Raw genomic sequence first — 24,603 nt, 5'->3', positions numbered from 1 at the left:
ATTTTGTTACTGTAATTTTAATTAATTTACTTGTTAATTTAAGTCACACTGAGTATACCTAAAATAGATCAGTTTTTCTTAGTGGATATCTCTCCAGGTCTAATTCAATTATAATTCAAAAGCTTTATATAATTATTATTGATAATTTTAGATGAAGAGATGGAAAGTGAATTTTGAAAACATTACATATATAATGGAACATTGTAGAGAACATCTTTAGCTTGAACATTCCAGTTGATTTTGCGACTTCTCTCATTGCACAAGTATCATAGTTTGTTTGTAGCACCGATTTATTTGCGCAAATCCAAGGGTAGGGGGAGGCGAGACCTCAGGAGTAGGGAGCCAGGCAAGGCCATCCTCACTCACACGCCAGCCTCCGTTCGAGTCGATCTACCTCTCGCCACGTGTTGGAGCATACCTTGTTTCGGCTTAGCAAGCAATACCTGTTTGTTCAGCAGACATTATCACCTAGAGATTGCTAAAGAGTAACATCTGACTTTTTTGTGAGAGAGATCACAGATATGTATGTTTTAGAGGGTACCTGCTCAAGTGGCAGAGATATAACGGCCACATGCTATTCCCCCTATGTGGGGGATGCTCTACCGTCACAGCTGAAAACGATCAGATACAGTGGCAACGTTTGATGTTGGAGCGTACCTACCTTCCACATGGCCAGAGATACCTTAACTTTTTAGTTTTGGCAACGAGATCACAGCTACATTCTCGCCCCTGGTAGCAAAACCAAAAATATTGTATATCAATAGGCCCTTGATACGAAAGCTATCACTATAAATCTTCAATATAAATTATTACATTTTTAATTGATTTTTAAAATTAGCCCTGTTTCACTACTATGCGGGCAAAGATGCGGGGGACAGCTAATATATATATATATATATATATATATATATATATATATATATATATATATATATATATATATATATATATATATATATATATATATATATATATATATATATATATGTATATATATATATATATGTATATATATTGTGGCCTGCAGGGTGCGCTCCTGGTGGTGGCAGGAAGACACACGGTTTATTTTTAATTTCTTTATTTACAAGGGAAATGCCTTCCCGTTTCCCACCTGCACAGCACCATCAAAACACAAGCATAACCACTCCTTTCTTCATTTTCTCTTCTCTCTCTCTCTTCGCCTCCACTCCTTCTCCAGCAAGCTATGTCCACCTCCTCCTGACTGGCTATCGGACTTGTAGCGGCTGGCTCTTTTTATAAGGCACTCGGAAGTGCTCCAGGTGCTTGAGGACCTTCTCCCAGCAGCACTTTCAAGTGGGCGGAAGTGTTGCAACCAAGGGCTACATGGACCCCAGCAGGGTTGAACTTCCATGTTCCAAACCCATGGCACCACTGCAAGCCGGTAATCTCCTGGATAAGCTCTCTCCCCTGTTCCTTTCAGTATAGAGGCGTCCCAACCAGGCAAGAGCACCAGCCATACGCCACTACATATACTATATATATAAATGTGAGTACACACCTCACATTTTTGTAAATATTTTATTGCATCTTTTTATGGGACAACACTGAAGATATGATACTTTGATACAATGTAAAGTAGGCAGTGTACAGCTTGTAAAACAGTGTAAATTTGCTGTCCCCTCAAAATAACTCAACATTAATGTCAAAACCGCTGGCAACAAAAGTGAGTACACCCCTAAGTGAAAAATGTCCAAATTGTGCCCAATTTGCCATTTTCCCTCCCCAGTGTCATGTGACTTATTAGTGTTACAAGGTCTCGGGTGTGAATGGGGAGCAGGTGTGTTAAATTTGGTGTGATCGCTCTCACACTCTCTCATACTGGTCACTGGAAGTTTAACATGGCAACCTCAATGCAAAAAACTCTCTGAGGATCTGAAAAAAAGAATTGTTGCTCTAAATAAAGATGGCCTAGGCTATAAGAAGACTGCCAACACCCTGAAACTGAGCTGCAGCACGGTGGCCAAGACCATACAGTGGTTTAACAGGTCAGGTTCCGCTCAGAACAGGCCTCACCATGGTAGACCAAAGAAGTTGAGTGCACATGCTCAGCGTCATATCCAGAGGTTTTCCTTTGAAAGTAGACGTATGAGTGCTGCCAGCATTGCTGCAGAGGTTGAAGGGGTGGGGCATCAGCCTGTCAGTGCTCAGACCATACGCCGCACACTGCATCAAATTGGTCTGCATGGCTGTCATCCCAGAAGGAAGCCTCTTCTAAAGATGATGTACAAGAAAGCACGCAAACAGTTTGCTGAAGACAAGCAGATTAAGGACATGGATTACTGGAACCATGTCCTGTGGTCTGATGAGACCAAGACAAACTTATTTGGTTCTGATGGTGTCAAGCGTGTATGGTAGCAACGAGGTGAGGAGTACAAAGACAAGTGCGTCTTGCCTACAGTCAAGCATGGTGGTGGGTTTGTCATGGTTTGGGGTACATGAGTGCTGTCGGCACTGGGAAGCTACAGTTCATTGAGGGAACCATGAATGCCAACATGTACTGTGACATACTGAAGCAGAGCATGATCCCCTCCCTTCAGAAACTGGGCCGCAGGACAGTATTCCAACATGATAACAACCCTAAAAGAAAGCTAAAGAAACTGAGGGTAAAGGTGCTGGACTGGCCAAGTCTCCAGACCTAAACCCTATTGAACATCTGTGGGGAATCCTCAAATGGAAGGTGGAGGTCTCTAACATCCACCAGTTCTGTGATGTTGTCATGGAGGAGTGTAGGAGGATTCCAGTGGCAACCTGTGAAGCTCTAGTGAACTCCATGCCCAAGAGGGTTAAGGCAGTACTGGAAAATATTGGTGGCCACACAAAATATTGACACTTTGGACACAATTTGGACGTTTTTCACTTACGGGTGTACTCACTTTTGTTGCCAGTAGTTTAGACATTAATGGTTGTGTATTGAGTTATTTTGAGGGGACAGCAAATTTACATTGTTATACAAGCTGTACACTGACTACTTTACATTGTACCTTAGTGTCATATCTGCAGTGTTGTCCCATGAAAAGATATAATAAAATATTTACAAAAATATGAGGGGTGTACTCACTTTTGTGAGATACTATATATATGCAGTATGAAACAGGGCTGATGATTAACAGTAGAATGCCTGAACCCTACGAAAAAACTTGTAATCACTTTAAATTCCTTCAAACATCTCCGTCAGCATCTTTTGTTTTGCAAATATGTCAATCAGTGCAAGCAGCCTGCTATCCCATCCCCCCCACAGACGTTATGGTGCATGATACTGAAAATACAGACAGACTTATTACAGTACAGGCAAGATCAAAAAAAAAATGTTCAAATGACAACTCATGTTCAAATGGCATAGCGTTTTCAAATAGTGACGTTTTTATGTATGAATGTGTGTGTGCATGCACGAGAGAGGCAGAGACAGATCCAATCTCATTCAAGTGGTTACTGGAATATAAAATAAATACTTTCGCAAAGGTCTAGCAAAACAAGTGTGATTTTATTCAAGAATAAAACTGAATAACAAAAAATTCAAGTGACAACAAGATACCAAGAAGACACGATTCACCAGCATTTGTGTGTCTGCTTATATCCCTTTAGTGGTTTCTTTTAAAGGTAGCAAAACTTTACACCAGCTCTTACAGACTGAAATCACAGGCTTCTTCTTCTTGGGTGCACGAGCGTGGCGAATTGCTCACGTACTGAAGTGATTTTAGGTGCAGGTGGAAGTCTCATTTTGCTTATGGTGCCAAGCAGAGTTGTGTCGCGTTGCAGCAGTCTATTTGCCAGTGAAAGCACTGTGAAGAAGTTGTCTGTTTTTAGGGTTCTGCCTTTGTCCAGAAGCTTTATGACCACATAAGACTTGGAAAATCTTTGCCCTGAGCTGTAACTCAAAACACAGTTCTCAATAAAACGTTGCCAGATGTCAAGATCACAGCTTATCTGTTGTTTTTCACACGTTCTACACGGATGTCTTTGTTGTCAAAGTGCAAATGCCGCATGGTAGTCTGATAGCAGTCACGGGAAATTGTATTTTGATTGCCGGTACAACAAATAGGTCTAAGCAGGCATCAAGCACAGAGCCAACTGTGGTCATCTGTGTTCTTGTGAAAAAAATGGAGATAAATGCCATCAACTCAGAGAGGAAGAGGCAAGTTCATTGTACCACGTGAACGTCACTGACAGAATAAAACTGATTAATAAAAAAACAAGCGCTAACTTTTACAAGCATTCAAAATTTACACTGGGTGTTAAGACTCAAATCAAATGCATGTTTTTATTATATTATAGTAATAATAATAGTAGCTCACTACTCAAAACTTGGAGCGCACAGACTCGAACCTGGTACCTTTAGGTTATAAGGCAGCAGTTCTTACCTCTGCACCATTCAAGAATACATATCAATATCCTGTCAATTTACATTTGAGCTTAGCTTTTTAACTCATTGGCAGCAACACGTAAATCGAATGATTTTTTTACTCCTTTGGTTATATTCTTGAATAAGAGGGCACGTGTTTATTTGGTCTAAAGTCTTCACATGTTATACACTTCATGCCATTATTAGTATAACATAGAAAAAATTCTGTTTTTGTTATGTGTTCAGCAGTTCCTGTCATCCTTCACTTACACAGATCGTTGTAGACTCAGAACACACATGAAATGTATGTATTCCAAACAACTATATATTATTTACCCTATACAACTTCAGGCACCACAGTGCCAGATAAAGAGACTTGAGCTGTGAGAATTTAGCGACAGACCGTCGATGAGGGGGATGGGATAGTAGGCTGCTTGATGCTATTGCTGATCGACACATTTGCAAAACAAAAGATGCTGATAGGGAGGTGCGAAGGAATTTAAGGTGCCCCAGGATTACAAGTTTTTCCGTAGGCTTCAGGAATTCTACTTAATTGCCATTTCTACAATTACTTTTGTAAAGCAAAGCCTAAGTGAATTAATCTGACTACACTTCACACATCGTTAATGAATTAGTGCCAAATGAATCCAAGTACAATAATAGTAGTAGTGGTGTAGCACTACTACAGTGGTGCCTTGGATTGCGAGAATAATTCGTTTTGGAAATGTACTTGTAATCCAAAGCGCTCATATATCAAAGTGAATTTCCCCATAAGAAATAATGGACACTCAGATTTGTTCCACAACCCAAAAATATTCATATAAAAATGATTAATAAAAAATATAATGTAAAAATACATAAAACAAATTAACCTGCACTTTACCTTTGAAAAGAATTTTTACGCACATACATGTGGTCACAATGCTTTAGAATACAGTATATGCTCATACGGATGTTGACTATATGAGTGTGGCACGCCGACTGAGACCGAGCATGGGAGACAATTACTCACAATTCTGCAGCGAGAGAGAGAGAGACAGAGAGAGAAGAACCATTGGCTCAGTTGTGATCACGTAACACTCGGCAGACAAAGTGTATAGTGTCACGCTTAGGTCACAAAGTTGCACAGGTTCACTCAGGATTTTTAAGAGACAGAAACTTTATTCAAATACAGGCAGAACAAACACGAGTCTCTTTCAGGAGCGATCCGGAAGCACTGTCAAAACTAGTTGCCACAGCTCCACCTCTTGATCAAAAGAACACAAAATCTTCCTTCTCAAAGGGACATGGTGGCTCAGGAGCAAAGGATGTCTGGGGGAAGAGAGACAGGACAGCTGGGGTACTGTCTTTTAAATGTTCAAAGCCCAGCGTGAGATGTAGATCATGTGGCACGGCAGTAAGCATTAGGCTAGCAGCTTATCGTGCAAAGAGGAGATGAAAAGTTGTGCTTGTTTCCCATTGTATCACTGTTTAAGAGGGGGTTTCGGACGAGTGGCCACATCCCTTTGGGGCCGTGTTCACCGTATTCACAATGCATACTACTCGTATTGCAAGACCTCGCTCGTTTATCAAGTTAAAATTTATTAAAAATTTTTGCTTGACTTGCAAAACACTTGCAGACCAAGTTACTTGCAATCTAAGGTTTTACTGTAATTATATTGTACTAGTGTCTGTTTTATGTGTGCCATTTATCACTGCCTGGGCTTCCACACATTTAACATGTGGGAGCTTTCTTCATTCCATGACTGAGACCATGATTGGCAGCATTGTCCGTCATTGTGGGATTCCCAGGCTACTGCTATGAACTGTTCCAATTGTTAGCGAATTTGAGGTCAGGTCACTAAATAGAAAAAAAGAAGAAAAAAACCACAGTGAGTCATCTAATTCAAGCTCCAAGAATGCATTCTTTTGAGTGGTGAAAGCGAAAAAGTGTTAATAAAAAAATCATCCCTTGATCCAACCATCTACTCCATTTTCTGCTGTTTATCTGGGTGCAGGTCGCAAGATTGTCAGTCTGAGCAAAGACATTGATATGTCCCTCTTCACTGCCACCTCCTTCAACTCCTCTAGGGGTGATACCAAGGAGTTCCCAGGCCACCTGACAGATATAATCTCTCCAGGATGTTCTGAGTCATCCCAGAGATTTTTTTCCAGTCAGAAAGGACCAAAACACCTCTCTAGGGAGGTATCCAGTAGGTATTCTAATCAAAAGCCCCAACCACTTCAACTGATTCCTTTGATGCAGAAGAACATCGGCTGTTCCCGAATGTTAACGATCATTATCCTATCTCTAAGGTTGAGTCCAAACACCCTGTGAAGTAAGCTAACTTCTGACGCTTGTATTTACGATCTAGTTCTTCTGGTCACTACCTAAAGCTTGTCACCATAATTGAGGACAGGAACATTGATCCAACTTTCGGCTCAGGTCTCTGTTTACCACCACTGACTGATATAAACGTCCACTGCTCTGATCCGCCTGACAATTTCCCACTCCATTCTTCTCTCACTTGTGAATAAGACCCTCAAGATATTTATACACCTTCACTTGAATCAGCACCTATTCCCATCCTGAAGAAAAAAAGACCATAGCATGATGACTGTCAACTTCTCAACTTGGCTTTCTCACAGCTAGAGGTGAAAGAATGAACTGTGTCATGAATTTATTGGAATCAGGTAATAATATTTTTTTAAATTTTGCAACCACTTCTCATGACTTTTATTCAAATATTATATCACTTTATCTGACTGTAAAGTAATGAGAGAAAAAAAGACCTAAAAATAATACTTTTTTGGAATATACACACTGGTACATTAGTCAGTGAGACTAATTGCAGTTTAGTTCAAGTCTGAAATAAATGCATTAAGAATGACTTAATGCTGGCTGCCTTTGTGTGACTAACACTTGATAACCATCAATGTAGAGATTTATTTTAGTTTTCATACCAAAACTGTGGACGTTTGACATTAAAATGCAGCTTAACCAAGGTTTTGGAACTTCTAGAAACAATGTAATAATTTCCTCACAAGATGAATCATTTCATTTATCCACGAGTAATTTAAGAAAAAAAAGTCTGAAAGATGAATAAATCAGACACTACTGTCTCATAGTCATACTTACAGACTCATTACCAATTAAGGAAAAAATGTCTCACTAAGAAACTACACTTCCATGAACTTAATATGTTGTTTAATATATATATAAAAATCTTACCTGATTCTTGCAATGTCTTAGCAACACATGATAACCTTTTCCCTCTTCCAACTACAGTAGAGGCCATCACATAGTATGTGTAAGATGCATTAGCCAACAGATCTCTAAAGGTGTGAACACGATCAGTAGGTTGAAATTCCATAATTTCATTTCCAAATTGGACAACATAATGGGTGATGACTCCATTTGGCTTGGCAGGGGCATCCCATTGAACCAGAACTGACTGCCAGCTAGTACCACTGCAAAGCAAATTCTGCACAATGTCTGGAACTGTACAAGAAATAAACAATTAATTATAAATTACCAAGGGAATATTTATTTCTCTAGAACAGAAGATTTTTAATAGAGTAAATTGTATTGCTTCAGCTGATATATACCACTGACAACATCTAGTTTATTTTAAAACACTATACTGTATTGCTAAAGTAAATATCTTTTCTTATTATTTGTGCAACAGAATAATAATTTTCACTTAGGACCAATTCAGGAGTCATGCCTTAAACCTGGTTGCTTAACTGAAATTCTCTGTTTTCAGGCAGCATCTTTATTATGCCAGTGCTTGGGAAGCTACACAAACATTACTCCTACTTAAAATACAGTTGATGATGCTGTCCTATAGACATTTCCTATAGCCATCATGGCAAACAAGCACACACAATATTTCTGCTATCGCATTATAAATCTTACTTACCTTAAATTTTAGTAATCATTATGGATTTACTATTTTGACATAAGATATGCTTGCATTTTAGTTTCTGGAAATATATATATAGATATATTGCATATATATATATAGATATATATATATATATATATATAGATATGAGAACAACACTCATATCAATGACAAAACAATTACATTAACAATTAATGTTACGTTATTTTTTAAATTTTTCCTTTTCTTTTTCATACCTTCTTTAACACACTACTTCTCCACTGCGAAGCGCGGGTATTCTGCTAGTTACAATATAAATTAAGACCAATGCAAAAAAAGGATTTTTTAGAAATGTTGGCCAACTGAAAGGTATGAACATGAAAAGTATGAGCATGTACAGCACTCAATATTTAGTTGGGGCTCCTTTGGCCTGGATTACTGCAGCAATGCGGCGTGGCATGGAGTCGATCAGTCTGTGGCACTGCTCAGGTGTTATGAGAGCCCATGTTGCTCTGATAGTGGCCATTTAGCTCTTCTGAATTGTTGGGTTTGGCGTATTGCATCTTGCTCTTCACAATACCTCATAGATTTTCTATGGGGTTAAGGTCAGGCGAGTTTGCTGGCCAATCAAGAAAAGGGATACCATGGTCCTTAAACCAGGTACTGGTAGTTTTGGCACTTTGTGCCGGTGCCAGGTCCTGTTGGAAAATGAAATCTGCATCTCCATAAAGTTCGTCAGCAGCAGGAAGCATGAAGTGCTCTAAAATTTCCTGGTAGACGGCTGCGTTGACCTTGGACCTCAGAAAACACAATGGACCCACACCAGCAGATGACATGGCATCCCAAACCATCACTGACTGTGGAAACTTTACACTGGACCTCAAGCAATGTGGATTTTGTGCCTCTCCTCTCTTCCTCTAGACTCTGGGACCTTGATTTCCAGAGGAAATGCAAAATTTACTTTCATCAGAGAACATAACTTTGGACCACTCAGCAGCTGTCCAGTCCTTTTTGTCTTTAGCCCAGGCGAGATGCTTCTGACGCTGTCTCTTGTTCAGGAGTGGTTTGACACAAGGAATGCGACAGCTGAAACCCATGTCTTGTATACGTCTGTACGTGGTGGTTCTTGAAGCACTGACTCCAGCTGCAGCCCACTCTTTGTGAATCTCCCCCACAGTTTTGAATGGGTTTTGTTTCACAATCCTCTCCAGGGTGCGGTTATCCCTATTGCTTGTACACTTTTTTCTACCACATCTTGTCCTTCACTTCGCCTCTCTATTAATGTGCTTGGATACAGAGCTCTGTGAACAGCCAGCCTCTGTAGCAATGACCTTTTGTGTCTTGCACTCCTTGTAATGGTCGTCTTTTGGACAACTGTCAAGTCAGCAGTCTTCCCCATGATTGTGTAGCCTACAGAACTAGACTGAAAGATCATTTAAAGGCTTTTGCAGGTGTTTTGAGTTAATTAGCTGATTAGAGTGTGGCACCAGATGTCTTCAATATTGAACCTTTTCACAATATTCTAATTTTCCGAGATACTGAATTTGGGACTTTCTTTAGTTGTCAGTTATAATCATCAAAATTAAAAGAAATAAACATTTTAAATACAATTAAATGTAATGAATGAATCTAATATACAAGTTTCACTTTTTGAATGGAATTACTGAAATAAATCAACTTTGTCATGATATTCTAATTTTATGACCGGCACCTGTATGTTAAGAATACCGGCCTATAGTAAATAGTAAAGTCTGATCACCTTTTTTATATAATGAGAAACATTTTCTAGCTTTCAGTCTTTAGGAATACCTCCAGTGTGCAGTAATTTTTAAAAAATATATGAGAAAGGTTTGTGTATGTAGTCATTAACCTCCTCAAGCATAAATGTTATTTGGTCCTTTTGATTTGTTTGATTTTATCTTTTTTAAATTTAAGCAGCACTTTACTCTCTATGGGCGGCATGGTGGCGCAGTGGTAGTGCTGTTGCCTCGCAGTAAGGAGACCTAGGTTTGCTTCCTGGGTCCTCCCTGCGTGGAGTTTGCATGTTCTCCCCGTGTCTGCATGGGTTTCCTCCGGGTGCTCTGGTTTCCTCACATGGTCCAAAGACATGCAGGTTAGGTGCATTGGTGATCCTAAATTGTCCCTAGTGTGTGCTTGGTGTGTGGGTTTGTGTTTCCTGCAGTGGGCTGGTGCCCTGCCCGGGATTTGTTCCTGCCTTGCGCCCTGTGCTGGCTGGGATTGGCTCCAGCTGACCCCCGTGACCCTGTGTTAGGATATAGCGGGTTGGACAATGACTGACAGACTGACTGACTTTTCTCTCTACTGAACAATTCACAAATCATTAAGTTCCTCCTTGATAATCCCTGTAACTGCTTGGAGGTTATTGGCTTCTTTACATGTCAAAATGCAAGAGAAACAGGAGAGTAGAGCATTTGTGATCTCCAAGTCTGTTTTAGTTCTCCTTTCTGTTCCAAATACACTTCATTTCACTTCCTTCTTTATAGTTCTTTCACTACCACAATACTGAAAGAATTCCTTTAGTTGATTTCAGCATTTTCTGCAATAATTGTCTCTGCCTTTTAGCATTCCTAATATAATTTTAACTGTTTTGTTTATAATGCTAAAATAAAGAGATTAAAAGGGTTATCATATATACACAAATCCTTTACTTAACAGTCTCTTACATTTTAAAAAAAAACAAACACTTCACCAAAGCATACACACACAACACGAAACATGGCATTTTCACAAGGCTGTGCAGATATAGCACTGTTTCTCACATATTATTGTTTGCAGCTGGAGTTACTTCTTTTCTACATATTAGAATTTTTTTTTTCACCGACTTCTCTTTACACTCCGTATTTACCCACCTTGGAAGTCAATTTAATTCTTATTACTCCTGCGCCTCAACTGAGCCCAATTACTATATAAAAGCTTATTCCTATGTATTTTTTACACTCTACAGCATTTGCTAAATGCCTTCCTTAATACAGTTAAATATGAATAGTTTAATGTTTTGAATATGTGCTCTGCCAAAATATTGAAAAATGTTATATTATGGTCAGTAGGTCCTTATAATTCATGTACGACTACCCTATGAATTCGATTTATTCTATTCTATACTTACAAAATTCTAAATTTATATAGCCTTCTCCTTTTCTTGGTATTTTTCACACTCAAGGTAAGGTAATGGAATTTTAAATATGAAAAACACAATTTTAAAAATTAACAACACAAATGCACCTCAAGAACCTTATTTTTGTGCCACTTTCTCAGGCCTTATTGTAAACTACATGATGCTATTAAAACTCCCTACATACCTGATTGCTTTGTTGTGAAACTGACTGTGTTACTGAACAGATTTCCATTTCCAAGTCGTGTGAATGCCGAGACACTGATTTGGTATTGACTAAAAGGCTGTAATCCAGTAAGATTTGCTTCCATAAACTGTGCAGAGGAATTCTTAAAACAAGGGAAAGATTATGGCATTCAATCAGTAAACACTTAGTACACATAAGACAAAAAAATTTAAGGTTTAAAATTCAGTTTTTTATTTTTTTATTTTTAAGCAAGTTTCTTTTTAAGCAAGCAAAATACCTGATATGAGACCAGTTGGCTCTGATTGTTAAATATTTTAAAACTGTACACCCGCACAAACCCATTTGGTTTTAGACTTGGATTCCACATTAACCAAACAGACTCTGCTGTGCAACTGATCACGGATAAGTTTTGTGGGGGTGCAGATGGTTCTGTAGTTAGAAAAACAGAAATCAGATAACATAAAGACATCATTTAAATAAAAACATTTTCTTAATTTATAAAACTATGAATTTAAAAATACACCAACCTGTTTCGTCAGTGTGCACTAACTGTGTGGTAAATGGACCACTACCTTTTCTTGTGCGGGCAGATATTGATAGATTGTATAAAGTGTATGGAATCAAGTTAAACAGTACATGGCTCATATTTGCAGTACTGAAGGTATGGCTGTTTGCTGGGCCTTGAAAGTTTATATCATATGATGTTATAATCCCATTGGGTTGATCAGGTGGCTCCCAAAAGAGTTCAATAGATGATGCAGTGAGGTTTTTATATTTAATGAACTTTGGAGGTGTACCTGGGGCTGTAGATAAGTAAAAAAAGAAAATACAAACAGCAGGTGAGTGAAAAATACAAAACAATGTGCTGATTTCAACTGGTGATCAGCTTTCAAAGAGATTGTGCACAAAGTATTAAAACTTCACAGACTAGAAAAAGTGATACATTTTCAAAATTAATAATGAAAATACTAATATAATAAAACTGTTACAGTATGTACATGTACTGTTTCCATTTAAATGAATATATTAAACACAAAAATGAAATTCTGCTAATAAAAAACAAATGTTACTTGTGATAAAAGTTGTGTACACTAACAATGCATGGAAACCACTCCTGAAACCCTATAAAATAACAAAGTAACTATGCTAAGTAGGAGAAAATGGAAACACTATTAATGAATGATGATTTCTTGTATTTTATTGTTTTTTTTTTCTTTTCTTTTATTACTGTCAGGATTTAATATATGTTCTCTTTATACATACAGGATGTGTAGTTAATACATAAAAAGCAATGAAGTGAATGTTATTGACTAAGAAAATGTATTTATTTCTGCATGTATCAAAATAAAATAGCATTAAAGTATTTTATGGTATGAAATGCATCAATGGAACTTCCAAGTTGTGATTGTTAACATTAAATGCCATGGTGGTGTTAGCTTCATGGTCCTGGATTTCAAATCCCAGCCCAAACACTATCTGTGTAGCTTTTCAAAGCTTCCAATGTATTTTTGGTTCTTCTCTGAGTATACATTCTCTTATGTGCAAATTCAATTAAGGCTCTGTGGAGGTTGAAGTTTTATAAGGCATACAGTGGAAATCCACCTTTTACACAATGCCAATACAGAAACAAAGCCATATCATTTATGAGTTAAGAAATTGTACTTTAAAATATCCAAAACTAATGTCTGGGTGTTAAACAGAACTTTTTGAACTTAATGATTCAAAAGCTAAAGTGGTTCTGATATTGTCAGATTATCTCATTAGGAACATACAAAAAAAAAGAAGTGATTAATCACAAAGTACAGACAATCATCTAAGAAGTTAAAAATATAATGAACAGGGACATCAATAAATACGGTTAATAAACAGTATTTACAATTTTCACATGTTGTCACAGGCAGATAGATTATTGTTTTGATGCTTTATTTGAACTGAACTTATTTGTTGATTTCATTACTTATATCTATACAAATAAAAGGCAAAGCCGTCACTGACTGACTGACTGACTGACTGACTCACTGACTCATCACTAATTCTCCAAGTTCCCGTGTGGGTAGAAGGCTGAAATTTGGCAGGCTCATTCCTTACAGCTTACTTACAAAAGTTGGGCAGGTTTCATTTCGAAATTCTACGCGTAATGGTCATAATTGGAAGGTATTTTTCTCCATTTACAGTAATGTAATGTACTCACAGAAAAATCCACAAGTTAATACACACGCTGTCTCTACAGTTTCTCCACACTGAATCCTCCAGGCACTACTTACAAAAGGTTACATTGACAATCGTGTTACGTTATTTTTAAAATCTTTCCTTTTCTTAGCACAAGCACAGCTGAGAAGCTTTGATGCATGTGCTCCATAACGCGTTAAAAAATAATGCATTTAATCACACTTTGCATTACAAGCAAAGGGGAACTTTTGTCAATGCATGATTTCCTGGTACACCGATTACATTGATCAGCGCATCCCGATTCATTTTACCCTTGCACCACCTTGGTTTGAGAAGAAGTATGAAAAAATATGAGGTTAACAAAGAAAAACAGATAACCAATTCAAGCTTTATGAATAATCGATTCGTCATCAATAATTGTTTTGGTAAAGCCATCAGTGTAATCCTCCTTCCATTTTATAATTTTTCTGCCACTAGCCATGATTAAATGAATGGTAAAAAAGTAAGAGCGAAGCAAGGGTGACTTATTTAGGCAGGCATATATATGACAGCAACACTCATAACAATGTCAATCATGTTACGTTATTATTAAAATGTTTCCTTTTCTTTTTCATTACTTCTTTAACACATTACTTCTCCGCTGCGAGGCGCGGGTATTTTGCTATATATATATGATATATATATATATATATGAATGACCTCCAAAGAGCGCTGAGACTTTTGATATCGTGAACGTGTCTGCAAAAACTGGGGTCTCCTGCCCAGCAAAATCGAGCAGCCGGCGCGCGCGCATAGCTGTGCCGGCCTTTGAGACGCTGACTGCGCTTCTGCCTTAAGTCAAAGTGAGCACTTTTCATTTTTTCATCCTCCCCTGAGCTATAGCCCAGACAAGTGCAAACACGGGACCCCTTTTCTACACCGCGGCGAACTAATATTAAGTCAATTCGCACTTTCTATTTTGCACGCATACGATTATGAGGTCGTCAGCTCGGATTATGAAGACACGCACAGGAGTGGAGGACCGACAGTGCCATCACAACCGATTAATGGCAGGGACGTCTCACCAGTCTACACGAGACACACCGCGGCTGTCCCCAAAAGGCGCTCATATCGTCAGCGAACACATCTATCTATACTATATAAAAGAAAAAGGCAACTTTCCTTTCTTTACACCTTTTTTCCCAAACCAAAGCCTTTCTCTTAACACTGCAGAGGACACAAAACTAATTTTCTTTAATTGCTGGTAATACCGGTAAGGCACATTACCAGAGGCAGAAATTTGAACGTTCACATAGAAAATGTAATTTCTATACCACAGCTGTCGTGTAGCGCCTTTCAAAAGGGATCAACTACCAAGAGATGATCCATATACATTTTAACTGCTGTTAGTACTACTTACCTGTTGTGTTACACAGTCTTTAAAATGTAGTTTACCCACAACCACTCTAGTAGTGCTCAATGTACCTGTACTTCTTAAAACGTTAATGTTTTACTGTTTAATAACTTATAGACTATATTTTATTATTTTTCCCTTGCACTCAGTGACCAAAGCTATACACACACATATATATACACATATATATACCTGTGTGTATGTTTGTATGTATGTGTATATATATATATATATATATATATATATATATATATATATATATATATATATATATATATATATATACACACACACACACACACCTATCTACATTATATATATATATATATATACACACACACACATACATCATTAACACACTACTTCCCCACACTGCGAAGTGGTATTCTGCTATATATATATATATATATATATATATATATATATGCCAGCAACACTCATGACAATGACAAAACAATTACATTGTCAATCATGTTACGTTATTATTAAAATGTTTCCTTTTCTTTTTTACTTCTCCGCTGCCAAGAAATATTTTCATTGTTCAACATTGCTTACTACATGTACAGTATATTTTTAAGTCAACCCGGAGAGTTGATACATTTGCACTTTTTTGTTGGTAAACAGTAGTTACATTTTATTGTATTAACATTTTATTGTGTAATTTGAGAAATGTCAGCTACTAATTACCACAAAATTCAGATTATAGAATTTTGATCACTAATTAGGAATTGGAACCTGGTATCATTACAATTCTAGTTGATCGGGCAATGCTGTTTGTCTGATTAAAATGGGTCTGTAACCTAATATTGGTTCTATATTTTATACAGTGATCCCTTAGCTTTTACTACTTCATATCTTACATATATATTACATATTTGGAAACTGACACAAAACAAAAATATTCCTTGAGCTACTTTAATACAGCGGTACAAGAATCTTAACAGCAGTTAATACTTAACAGCATCTACAGTCCTAACAATCTATAAGAATGCCACTTTGCTAAACCTAAAGGATTTAATTTTAAAATTTCTCTAGAATCTTTCACCTTTGAGAACAATTTGACTTCATTTTTCACTTTACTTTCAAATTAAAAAGATAGTTACATCAGCTTAATCCACATAACACACACATGCATGCACACACAAACATAAGTCCTCTATCTCCAAAACAGTAGAACAGTAATGAACCAGATGTCAGACCTTTTAATTATACCAGTAAACCAGAAAAAACACCACTGGCAGCTTAACCCAGAATTATGCCTGGCCTAAGTACATTGAATCTTGAACACTACATTACTGTACAATTGTCTTGTCCTGGAATTGTATCATAATCTAAAAATACAATAAAAGTGACTTCAATCAAAAGTTTTTGAAAGCATGTCAACATACCATCTTCATCTGTTTTGAACTGTAAGGATACGGTTGAGTTTTCCAAGAATCCAGCACCAGTTGCAGGTGTGATCTTCAGAATATAGTCTGTATACTTCTCTAGATTTTCAATTGTTATGTACATTTTAGTGCTGGTAGAATTAATCAAAAATGTACTCATTCCTGGTTTCCATAGAGAAACAAAGTAAAAAACTTTTCCATTTGGTGAAGTTGGTGGAAGCCAACTAATGTTTACTGCCGTTGAAGAGACATTCTGATAGATGAGATTCTGTATAGTATCATCTGGAACTGAAGATCACATAGTGTATCAATGTAATATTCCAGCAGCAAAGCCTGTATATCATTGTTTACTTAAAAACACTACCTAAGTTAATTTTAAGAATGGTTTCAAATATTGTGTCTGTTTTCATTATGTACTCATAGTGAATTTTTATATTTACAGCCTTTACATACTATTTTTAAATTAACTGATTGTCCTTACTAAGGACTTGAAAGAGCTGTTAGTCAGTTTTTTCTAACCCTTCGAACTTCTTAGGTCTTTAATGTTATCCAGAATAACAGTTAGTAATGGTAAAGTAGTGTTATGTACATTTTTATACATAAATTACACCAAAATGCACACTTCTGGTTTTCAGACTCAGATCAGGGTGGGTTGTAGAACTACAAGTACAATTAAGATGCACTGCCTTAGTCACACACTCATTCTACTCTCTTCATATAACAAGTAGCTACAGTATATAACAAAAAAAAGTTTACCCTGAACCTATTGTAATTTTTTTTAAATGCTTTTGCAAAACATTCAGATAAACATTGTGTAATGTATGCAGTATCTATTGGGAAAGGGGTGGAATGCCTTTGCACTGTTGCTATGATTTATTTATAAAATCAATGAGGAAAAAAAAACAACATAAAGTGGCTATAAGGTATTTGATTCTTTTTGTTAAGAAATGTGATTTTACTCCTGTCTCTACTCTGTAAGAAAGTCATTTTTCTACAATATACATAATGTACTTGTAGAAAGGAACACACTCACACATTACTAGAGAATGTTTGGTTTGGACAGCTCTGCAGATGAGAATATGAGTTAATGTGAGCGGCGTGATAGAAGTTCACTTTTGACTTTGGCCAAAAAGTCACTATGCGTGCAGTTTACTGGGATACATTCTAGAAACATGTATTATTCTGGTGGAAAGTGCTAAAGAGTAAACAAAATGTTCTGTATTAATACAAAGAAAAATGAATAATGTATTATATGATAATAAAGCTGATTATATGCAGTATTCTTCTTAATAAAAACTATAATTGTGAAAAATTAACAAATTATAACAGAGGTTTAAATAAAGGATGAAGTTGGAAATCTTACTGCAACAGAACCGAGAGGCATAGAATTGTCCTTGGACTATGTTTGAACATAGACATATTCCATTAATCAAAAGGAAAGTGTGATCAAATTAGATAGGACTATTTGTTCTTACTTACTGTCTTCATCTGTCAGTACTGATATGTGGAGTCCAGGCCCTTCTCCTTTGACAGTGAAAGCACTAATATTAACATCATAACATGTAAATGGTGTCAGGTCATGAAGAATGAAGAAAGTATGAGAAGGCTGAATAATGAAAGTTTGATTGCTATTAACAGAAAGATGGTATTTAATTATAATGCCATTTGGCTTTAAAGGAGGAAACCAGGCAAGGGAAATGCGACGAGCACACCAGGACAAAAGTGTCAGGTTTTGAACTGAATCTTCGGGAACTGGAAAAGAAAATAAAGTTTTAGAAAAGCAGAATAGAACTACTAAAGGTGAATATTATTCAGAATTATTTCCTGAGGCAGAGGAAAGTCACAGGTGAGACCAAATTAAGGTATAGTAACATGACATTTTATATGTGATAATATGAAATTGATTTTAATATCAAATGATATTCACCACATTCTGTCTAACATTGTAGCCATAGTAAAAATGTAACATTAAACTAAAAAATAGTTATAGGTTTAAGAAGAAAAATCAGGAAAGTCATTTTAACCATCTTACCATCTTCATCTGTGTGTACAGCTAGGATAGTGCTTGTCTGATTACCATCACCCAGGGCTGTGCTAGCAGTCATCCACAGATTATAATAACTATATTTCATCATATCATTAATTATAGTGGAATAGGTTTGGTTCTCATTTACGTTTTCAAAGTCAATATCTGTGACATTCTGTAAGACAACAATTAATATTAAACATACAAAAGAAAGAAATGCAATGTCTTAAAACGAGGAGGAAATTATAAAAATACAATATCAATCATTAAAACGGGTATCAGTCACATAGAAGAGTTTAAATAGAAAAAGTCCACCAATGAAAATTCATGTATTAAAGAGTGCTAATAAGACAAAAAAGTTAGTATGTTTGAATAAATGACTATGCTCTGTGAAAGGGCTGAATTTTGCATTGTGGATGATCAAACAGTTCCACTTTGGCTTTCCTCAAAAATAATTCAGATAATGTGTCTACCAAAAGAACTGGGGAATCATTTCTGTGCAGTTTTGCTTTAAACGCTCCATTTATCCTACATGGACTCTGGATTGCCCCACGCTAATATGTACAATAATTCTTTTGATATTATATCATATGTGATCATATGGATTTATTGCTCATGCAACTCTTCAGACCAAGTTAGGATGAGGCCTTAAGTGTTCATTTCGATTCAAGGCATCTTTACTCTATTTTGGAAATGTTGTACTGAATGCTATTTGATTGGATTGTGTTTTACAGATAATGTGATTTTTAAGCTTAATTGAAAAAGGTACTGCATTTGCCCTAAACAGGTGATGGCATATTATTATATGAAATAAAACATTAAATTTGGGACTGTTTAGGTACTTGCATAAGTTATTTTAAAACATCTGCTGAACTTTAATGTAAAATGTGATTAAAATCAGGTCAACAAATATCAAATATGTAAAAAAATTTTACAAGAGTCTTGTAAATAACAAGGAGGTCAGTTAAAACTCTGTGACATGAAGTACATGCCAATATTTATAACAGATGGGAAAAAAACCCAAAATGCTTTAAGCAAAACAACAAGCTCAGGCACAGTTTGAATCATCACCACTAACAAGAAGGAATCTTGCATGTTTTCCTGTAATATAGAATTGCCAAACATCATTGTCTTCTATAAAAGTTGAGGCGCAATTTAGTGTTTTGGGGGGCCATGCTGTTGAGCACTGCAGTTCCACAGTATTGCCTTTGAATCTTGGCCTGAACATTGTCTCTGTTGAATCTGAACAGTCCCCTTGTATCTGCAGTTTTTTTCTCCAGGAAGCCAGATTTTCACATTACATCCCAAAGAGGTGTAGGTTAGATTAATTAATGGCCCTGAATGTGTGAGTGTAGGTGTGTGTGTGTGAGTGTATTTTCAATGGGTTTCTTGCCCATTCTTGCTTTGCACCAAATGCTACTGAATTTGTTTATATTTAGGTATTTTCCCATGGTTCTCATTTTGTGGGGGTTTACTTTAAAATCCTATATGCTACATTTTTTTGTTTTGTAAGGTGCCTAAAAATATACTATATAAAATCAAGAATAATTATTTGTGTTTTCAATAGGGATACTATGGACAGGTAGAATGTATAAAGCATGTGCACTTCATTTATGTAAATATTGAGTAATCACAAAAATGACAGGATAGTTTTAGTTTTGGAAAACAATGCCAATCCATATAAAAATAAATGCATGTGTTTATCTATCTGCTCATTTTATAAACTGGAAATTCATTTCTTGAGGACTGAGAATTATACTGGCATTAATAGCACATGGCAGGATATGCTAATATAGACATTTGCTAGTTGTAAAATGACCTGTTCCAAGTCTTATTGTGTAGCATTTACACATTTTAAAGGATGGATGAATTAACATAATGTTCATTTTTGCTGCAATTAGAATGTTTCATTTTAAAACATTTACTTATGTTAATAAAACAAAAACAACTTAAGAAAAAGGGTATTGTTCTAGTTTTCTTTTAACTGCAGTTTTTTTTCCCATTTAATTTACCCTCTTATCCTCAATTCAACTCACTGCCAATCGCATGCTAGACAAATGATTATCTACTTGTTATTTTTCTACTACAAAGCTACTAGTTAACACTTTACAAAGGGCAACACTAATGTTACAATACTCTAACCTGCATTTCCTTTTAGTCTGATTCAGCATTTGTTCATTAGCTACTGTTTAGTGACGTCTGACATCCTGAACCAATTGTTTATATGCATTTGATAAAGGAACATCAGGAGAACATGTTAAATGCTAATGTGTTAATAGTGCCTTTTAACTTACTATACTGAAAGAAAGTGTGTGTGTATTAAAGAGACCATGCCATGATTTAAAACAAATCATGTCTACTGTTTCTGCAATTAGTGTTGTAGGAATCAACACAAGGTGTGAACAGTGAAAGAGGCACTTTCCCAACACACAATTCTCAGGTTTCAAGTTTGCAGAGCTGGAACTAAGTTCTTCCTGCTGTATGGCTGTTTATCTTCTTAACTGAGCATCTGCTTTAGAAAAAGAAATTGCAGACCCTAATAATTACTTGTACTAAATGAAATATATAACCACATTTTCAGTTACTCAAAATTAGTGAAGCAATGATATACACATACAGATACACACATGTATTATTCTAATAGAAAATGCATTTTATCTGTTTTTATGTGCATTACTTTTTTAAAGTTACTGTTATTCCATAATCATGTAATCATATTTTGAAATAAGAGTCATGAAAGTAAAAGCCAATGTGATGTGAACAATTCAAATATACTGTATACTGTAAATGTATGTGGAAGTATTTATGTTTTGCACTGCTTTAAATATTAAATTATTACTATTAAACATATCGATTAATACTGTGTTAAATTCACTCCAGCATTCAACAGCAAAAGGTTCATTATGATAGGAACTGACCCCTGTTGTGTATTATAGTAGACATGCTTCTGTGGGATTGTCTGATCTTTTTAATATTAATATGGAGTCAAGACTGCTGGGACTCCTGAAGTTTTATAAGACTGGCCCCAGGAGTTTCAAAGGGCAGTCCTGATCATAAATGTGTTACATGGGCTCAGCCAGAAAGTAACTCTTAGACAGGCCTCAACAGCTCTTTCTGTTCGTGATACCAGTGAGCTTGCAGTTAGGAGTCCAAGTTGCCAAGAGCTCAACTGGCAGGAAGAAAAGGAACCATAGGTGGAGAAAAAAGTTGAGAGGTGTCTGAATGGTTGTTTTGTGTGTAAAATTGTAGGCACTCCATCTGTGAGTCAAGGGTTAGTCCTTTACAAATGGGTCTAAAGGGCAGCAGTACATTTTTCCCTTTGTTTATTTTCCATTATATTTTGTTCATTGTTTACAGCTATCCCTCTGTACCTTATTTTTTATAATAAATTCACTCTTTTTTCTGTGTTTACTCTCTTTCATTCCTTATTTGAGTCAGTGGATGACTCCAAAATGCCCCTTACTAGCCACAACTGACATGCTGATATTCATTTGTTAATCACATTTCTTATAATTGTTCAATCAGATAAAGGTGCCATTTCAATAATCAGGTCTCTTATCAGCTTTTCCACATTTCTTCTATGCAAAACTGCTCAAGCTCTTTTTAGTTTGCATGGACATCTTGAGTCAACAGTCTTTTTCAAGTCTCACAACAAATTCTGAATTGGTTTGAGATCCAGACATTAACATTATTGTTTTAAAGTCATTTCTGTGTAGCTTTGGCTTTAGGCTTAGGGTCATTGTCTTGCTGGAAAACAAATCTTCTCCCATGGATCATTCATCACTTCCCTTGAAAATGATGGTACCACCACTATGGTTCACAATGGGAATGATTTGTTTTTGATAATGTGCAGTGTTTTGCTTATGCAAAATATGCCACTTAGTCTGGGTGGACCACAGAACTTCTTACAGCTGATTTCAGAATTTTTCATGCAGATTTACAGCTGTGCCATATTCTTTCCATTTATTTTATTATCGATTTAACTGGACTAAACGGGATACCCAAATATTTACTTGTATCCATTCCCAGATTTGTGGGTGTCAATCACATTTTCATTGAGTTGTTTAGGATGTTCTTTTTGCCTTCATTGTGTAGGTTAGGCAATGATACTGACTCACCAAAAATTAGATATTCAAGATAAGGTGCATTTATGTTAAAATAAATTGAAATCCCTTAACTACCTACAGATGATCTCCATTGAGCTAATTATGTGACCTCTAAAACCAATTGGCTCCACCCTATTCATTTAGGTGTGCCATTTAAAAGGTGTAATACTTATGCATCAGTTATTTTGTGTTTAATATTTGTAGTTAATTTATACCACTTTACAGAGATCTGTCTTCACTTTGGCTTTAAGGAGAATTTTGATCAGTGTCAGGAAGCCAAATTAAACTCACTGTTATGCAATTTTACATAACAATGCAAAAACTTCCAAGGGGGTGATTACTTTAAATACTGTATCTTATATATAAACGTCTACGAGTGGAAGTGTGTGTGTCTGTCTGTCTGGCCCGGAAGTGAAAGGTGGAGTCGGGGTAAGGGCTCCACCTCCGAGGATATGCAAGAGAGGCCAGCAATTTGGCAAAATGAAACCTCAGAAGAATGTGTCACTCGCTTAGCTGCTAATACTGAAGCGAGGCAAGCACATTGGAAAAATGGTATCCCTTTTACTTTTCCTACCACCACTAATACACAAGCAAGGTGAGCACGTCAGTAAAACGAAATCTCTGAAGAAAGACAAAGTCGTTTAGCCGCTAATGCACAAACAATACGAGCACATTGGCAAAACTAAACCTCCTAGGAGAGAGATGCCCAGAGTAGTTCCTTTCAATTATCGGACACCACTACATTTCAATTTTTTTTCTGAAGGTTTCAATAGTTTCTAGGACCCCATGCTACTTACACAGCTACTACTATATAATTATGGAAGCAAAAAATTCTTCATGCTACAACATCAGAGAGCACTGCAATAAAAATAAAAGCATGCAACAAAAAATACAAATTTTATACCATATATATGAAATAATCAGCTGAAAAATCAAAACGAGGAAAAAGTCAAGATTTGGCAATTAGTCAAAGGTCAGCTCAGGTTCAAAGGTTGGTAGACAAAGTCAGAGAGGCGAGATTAAGTTGGTTTGGACATGTACGGAGGAGAGATGCTGGGTATACTGGGAAAAGGATGTTAAAGATAGAGCTGCCAGGCAAGAGGAAAAGAGGAAGGCCTAAGAGAAGGTTTATGGATGTGGTGAGAGAGGACATGCAGTTGATGGGTGTGACAGAGCAAGATGCAGAGGACAGAAAGAGATGGAAAAAGATGATCCGCTGTGGCAACCCCTAACGGGAGCAGCCAAAAGAAGAAGACGAAGAAGAAATGAAAGGGAAAACTCACACAGATGATTAAGTCAGGCAGAAAAACTTTTGGGACAGTTAAAGTATTTGTTAACCAAACGTGTTTTATACACTGAATGGCCTGTCAAACTCTTCTTGCTTGTATATCATTTCTATTTCAATGTAGTAAGCCAGAGGCCAATGTGGGAGCATATGGTATACCATCCCACTGTGAATAGTGTTTTGGAAGGAAACCTTTACAGACAGCTTTGGGAGTAAACAGGAGTATCTGGAGAACTATCCCCATGCCTAGTAAATTCCACACAAGTAGAAAGATAAATTGAGACAGAATTTGAACTTAACACTTTGGAAATGTAAAGAAGAAGTGCTAAGGATTTATTCCTAGTCCACAAATTTAAATACATATTTTAGTGGCATTTATTGTGCAGGCTATTGACATAAAGAAGGTGGAGAAACCACAAATGCCTTCTAGCATCTATATTAAATTTATATACACAAGCTATTAGGATTCCAAACACTTTATTTCACAATGTATTATGGCATTGATTTTATTTCACCTGTGAGGTAATTAATTCAGCATAGCACATAAGAAACCAAAGTAAGGATTCTGACACAGCATTCCTTTTTTATAAGTCTGGCTGTTGACCTAGTCATATTAAAAACCAAGCCGATGTTACATAATAGTCTTTAGGTCCTGTATTTATATGATGAAACATCTTATTGCAGCATTGG

The 24,603-nt window shown here is 36.4% G+C and overlaps 1 protein-coding gene across 1 annotated transcript in view; it reads right to left on the bottom strand.

The window, feature by feature from the left end:
- Nucleotides 1-24,603, bottom strand: part of ptprq (protein tyrosine phosphatase receptor type Q) — a 205,438-nt gene that overhangs the window by 88,594 nt on the left and 92,241 nt on the right. Inside the window, exons 23-28 of the mRNA XM_039762178.1 lie at nucleotides 18,529-18,697; nucleotides 16,497-16,784; nucleotides 12,074-12,349; nucleotides 11,824-11,975; nucleotides 11,547-11,688; nucleotides 7,572-7,841 (exon numbers count right to left, since the gene is read on the bottom strand). Coding sequence (XP_039618112.1) covers nucleotides 7,572-7,841; nucleotides 11,547-11,688; nucleotides 11,824-11,975; nucleotides 12,074-12,349; nucleotides 16,497-16,784; nucleotides 18,529-18,697 — 1,297 coding nt within the window. The remainder of the gene's footprint in view (nucleotides 1-7,571; nucleotides 7,842-11,546; nucleotides 11,689-11,823; nucleotides 11,976-12,073; nucleotides 12,350-16,496; nucleotides 16,785-18,528; nucleotides 18,698-24,603) is intronic.

This window comes from Polypterus senegalus, chromosome 8, assembly GCF_016835505.1.
Source record: "Polypterus senegalus isolate Bchr_013 chromosome 8, ASM1683550v1, whole genome shotgun sequence".
Classification (NCBI taxonomy): Eukaryota; Metazoa; Chordata; class Cladistia; order Polypteriformes; family Polypteridae; genus Polypterus; species Polypterus senegalus.
The sequence above is the reverse complement of the archived record's forward strand: the minus strand, read 5'-3'. Positions and strand labels throughout refer to the sequence as shown.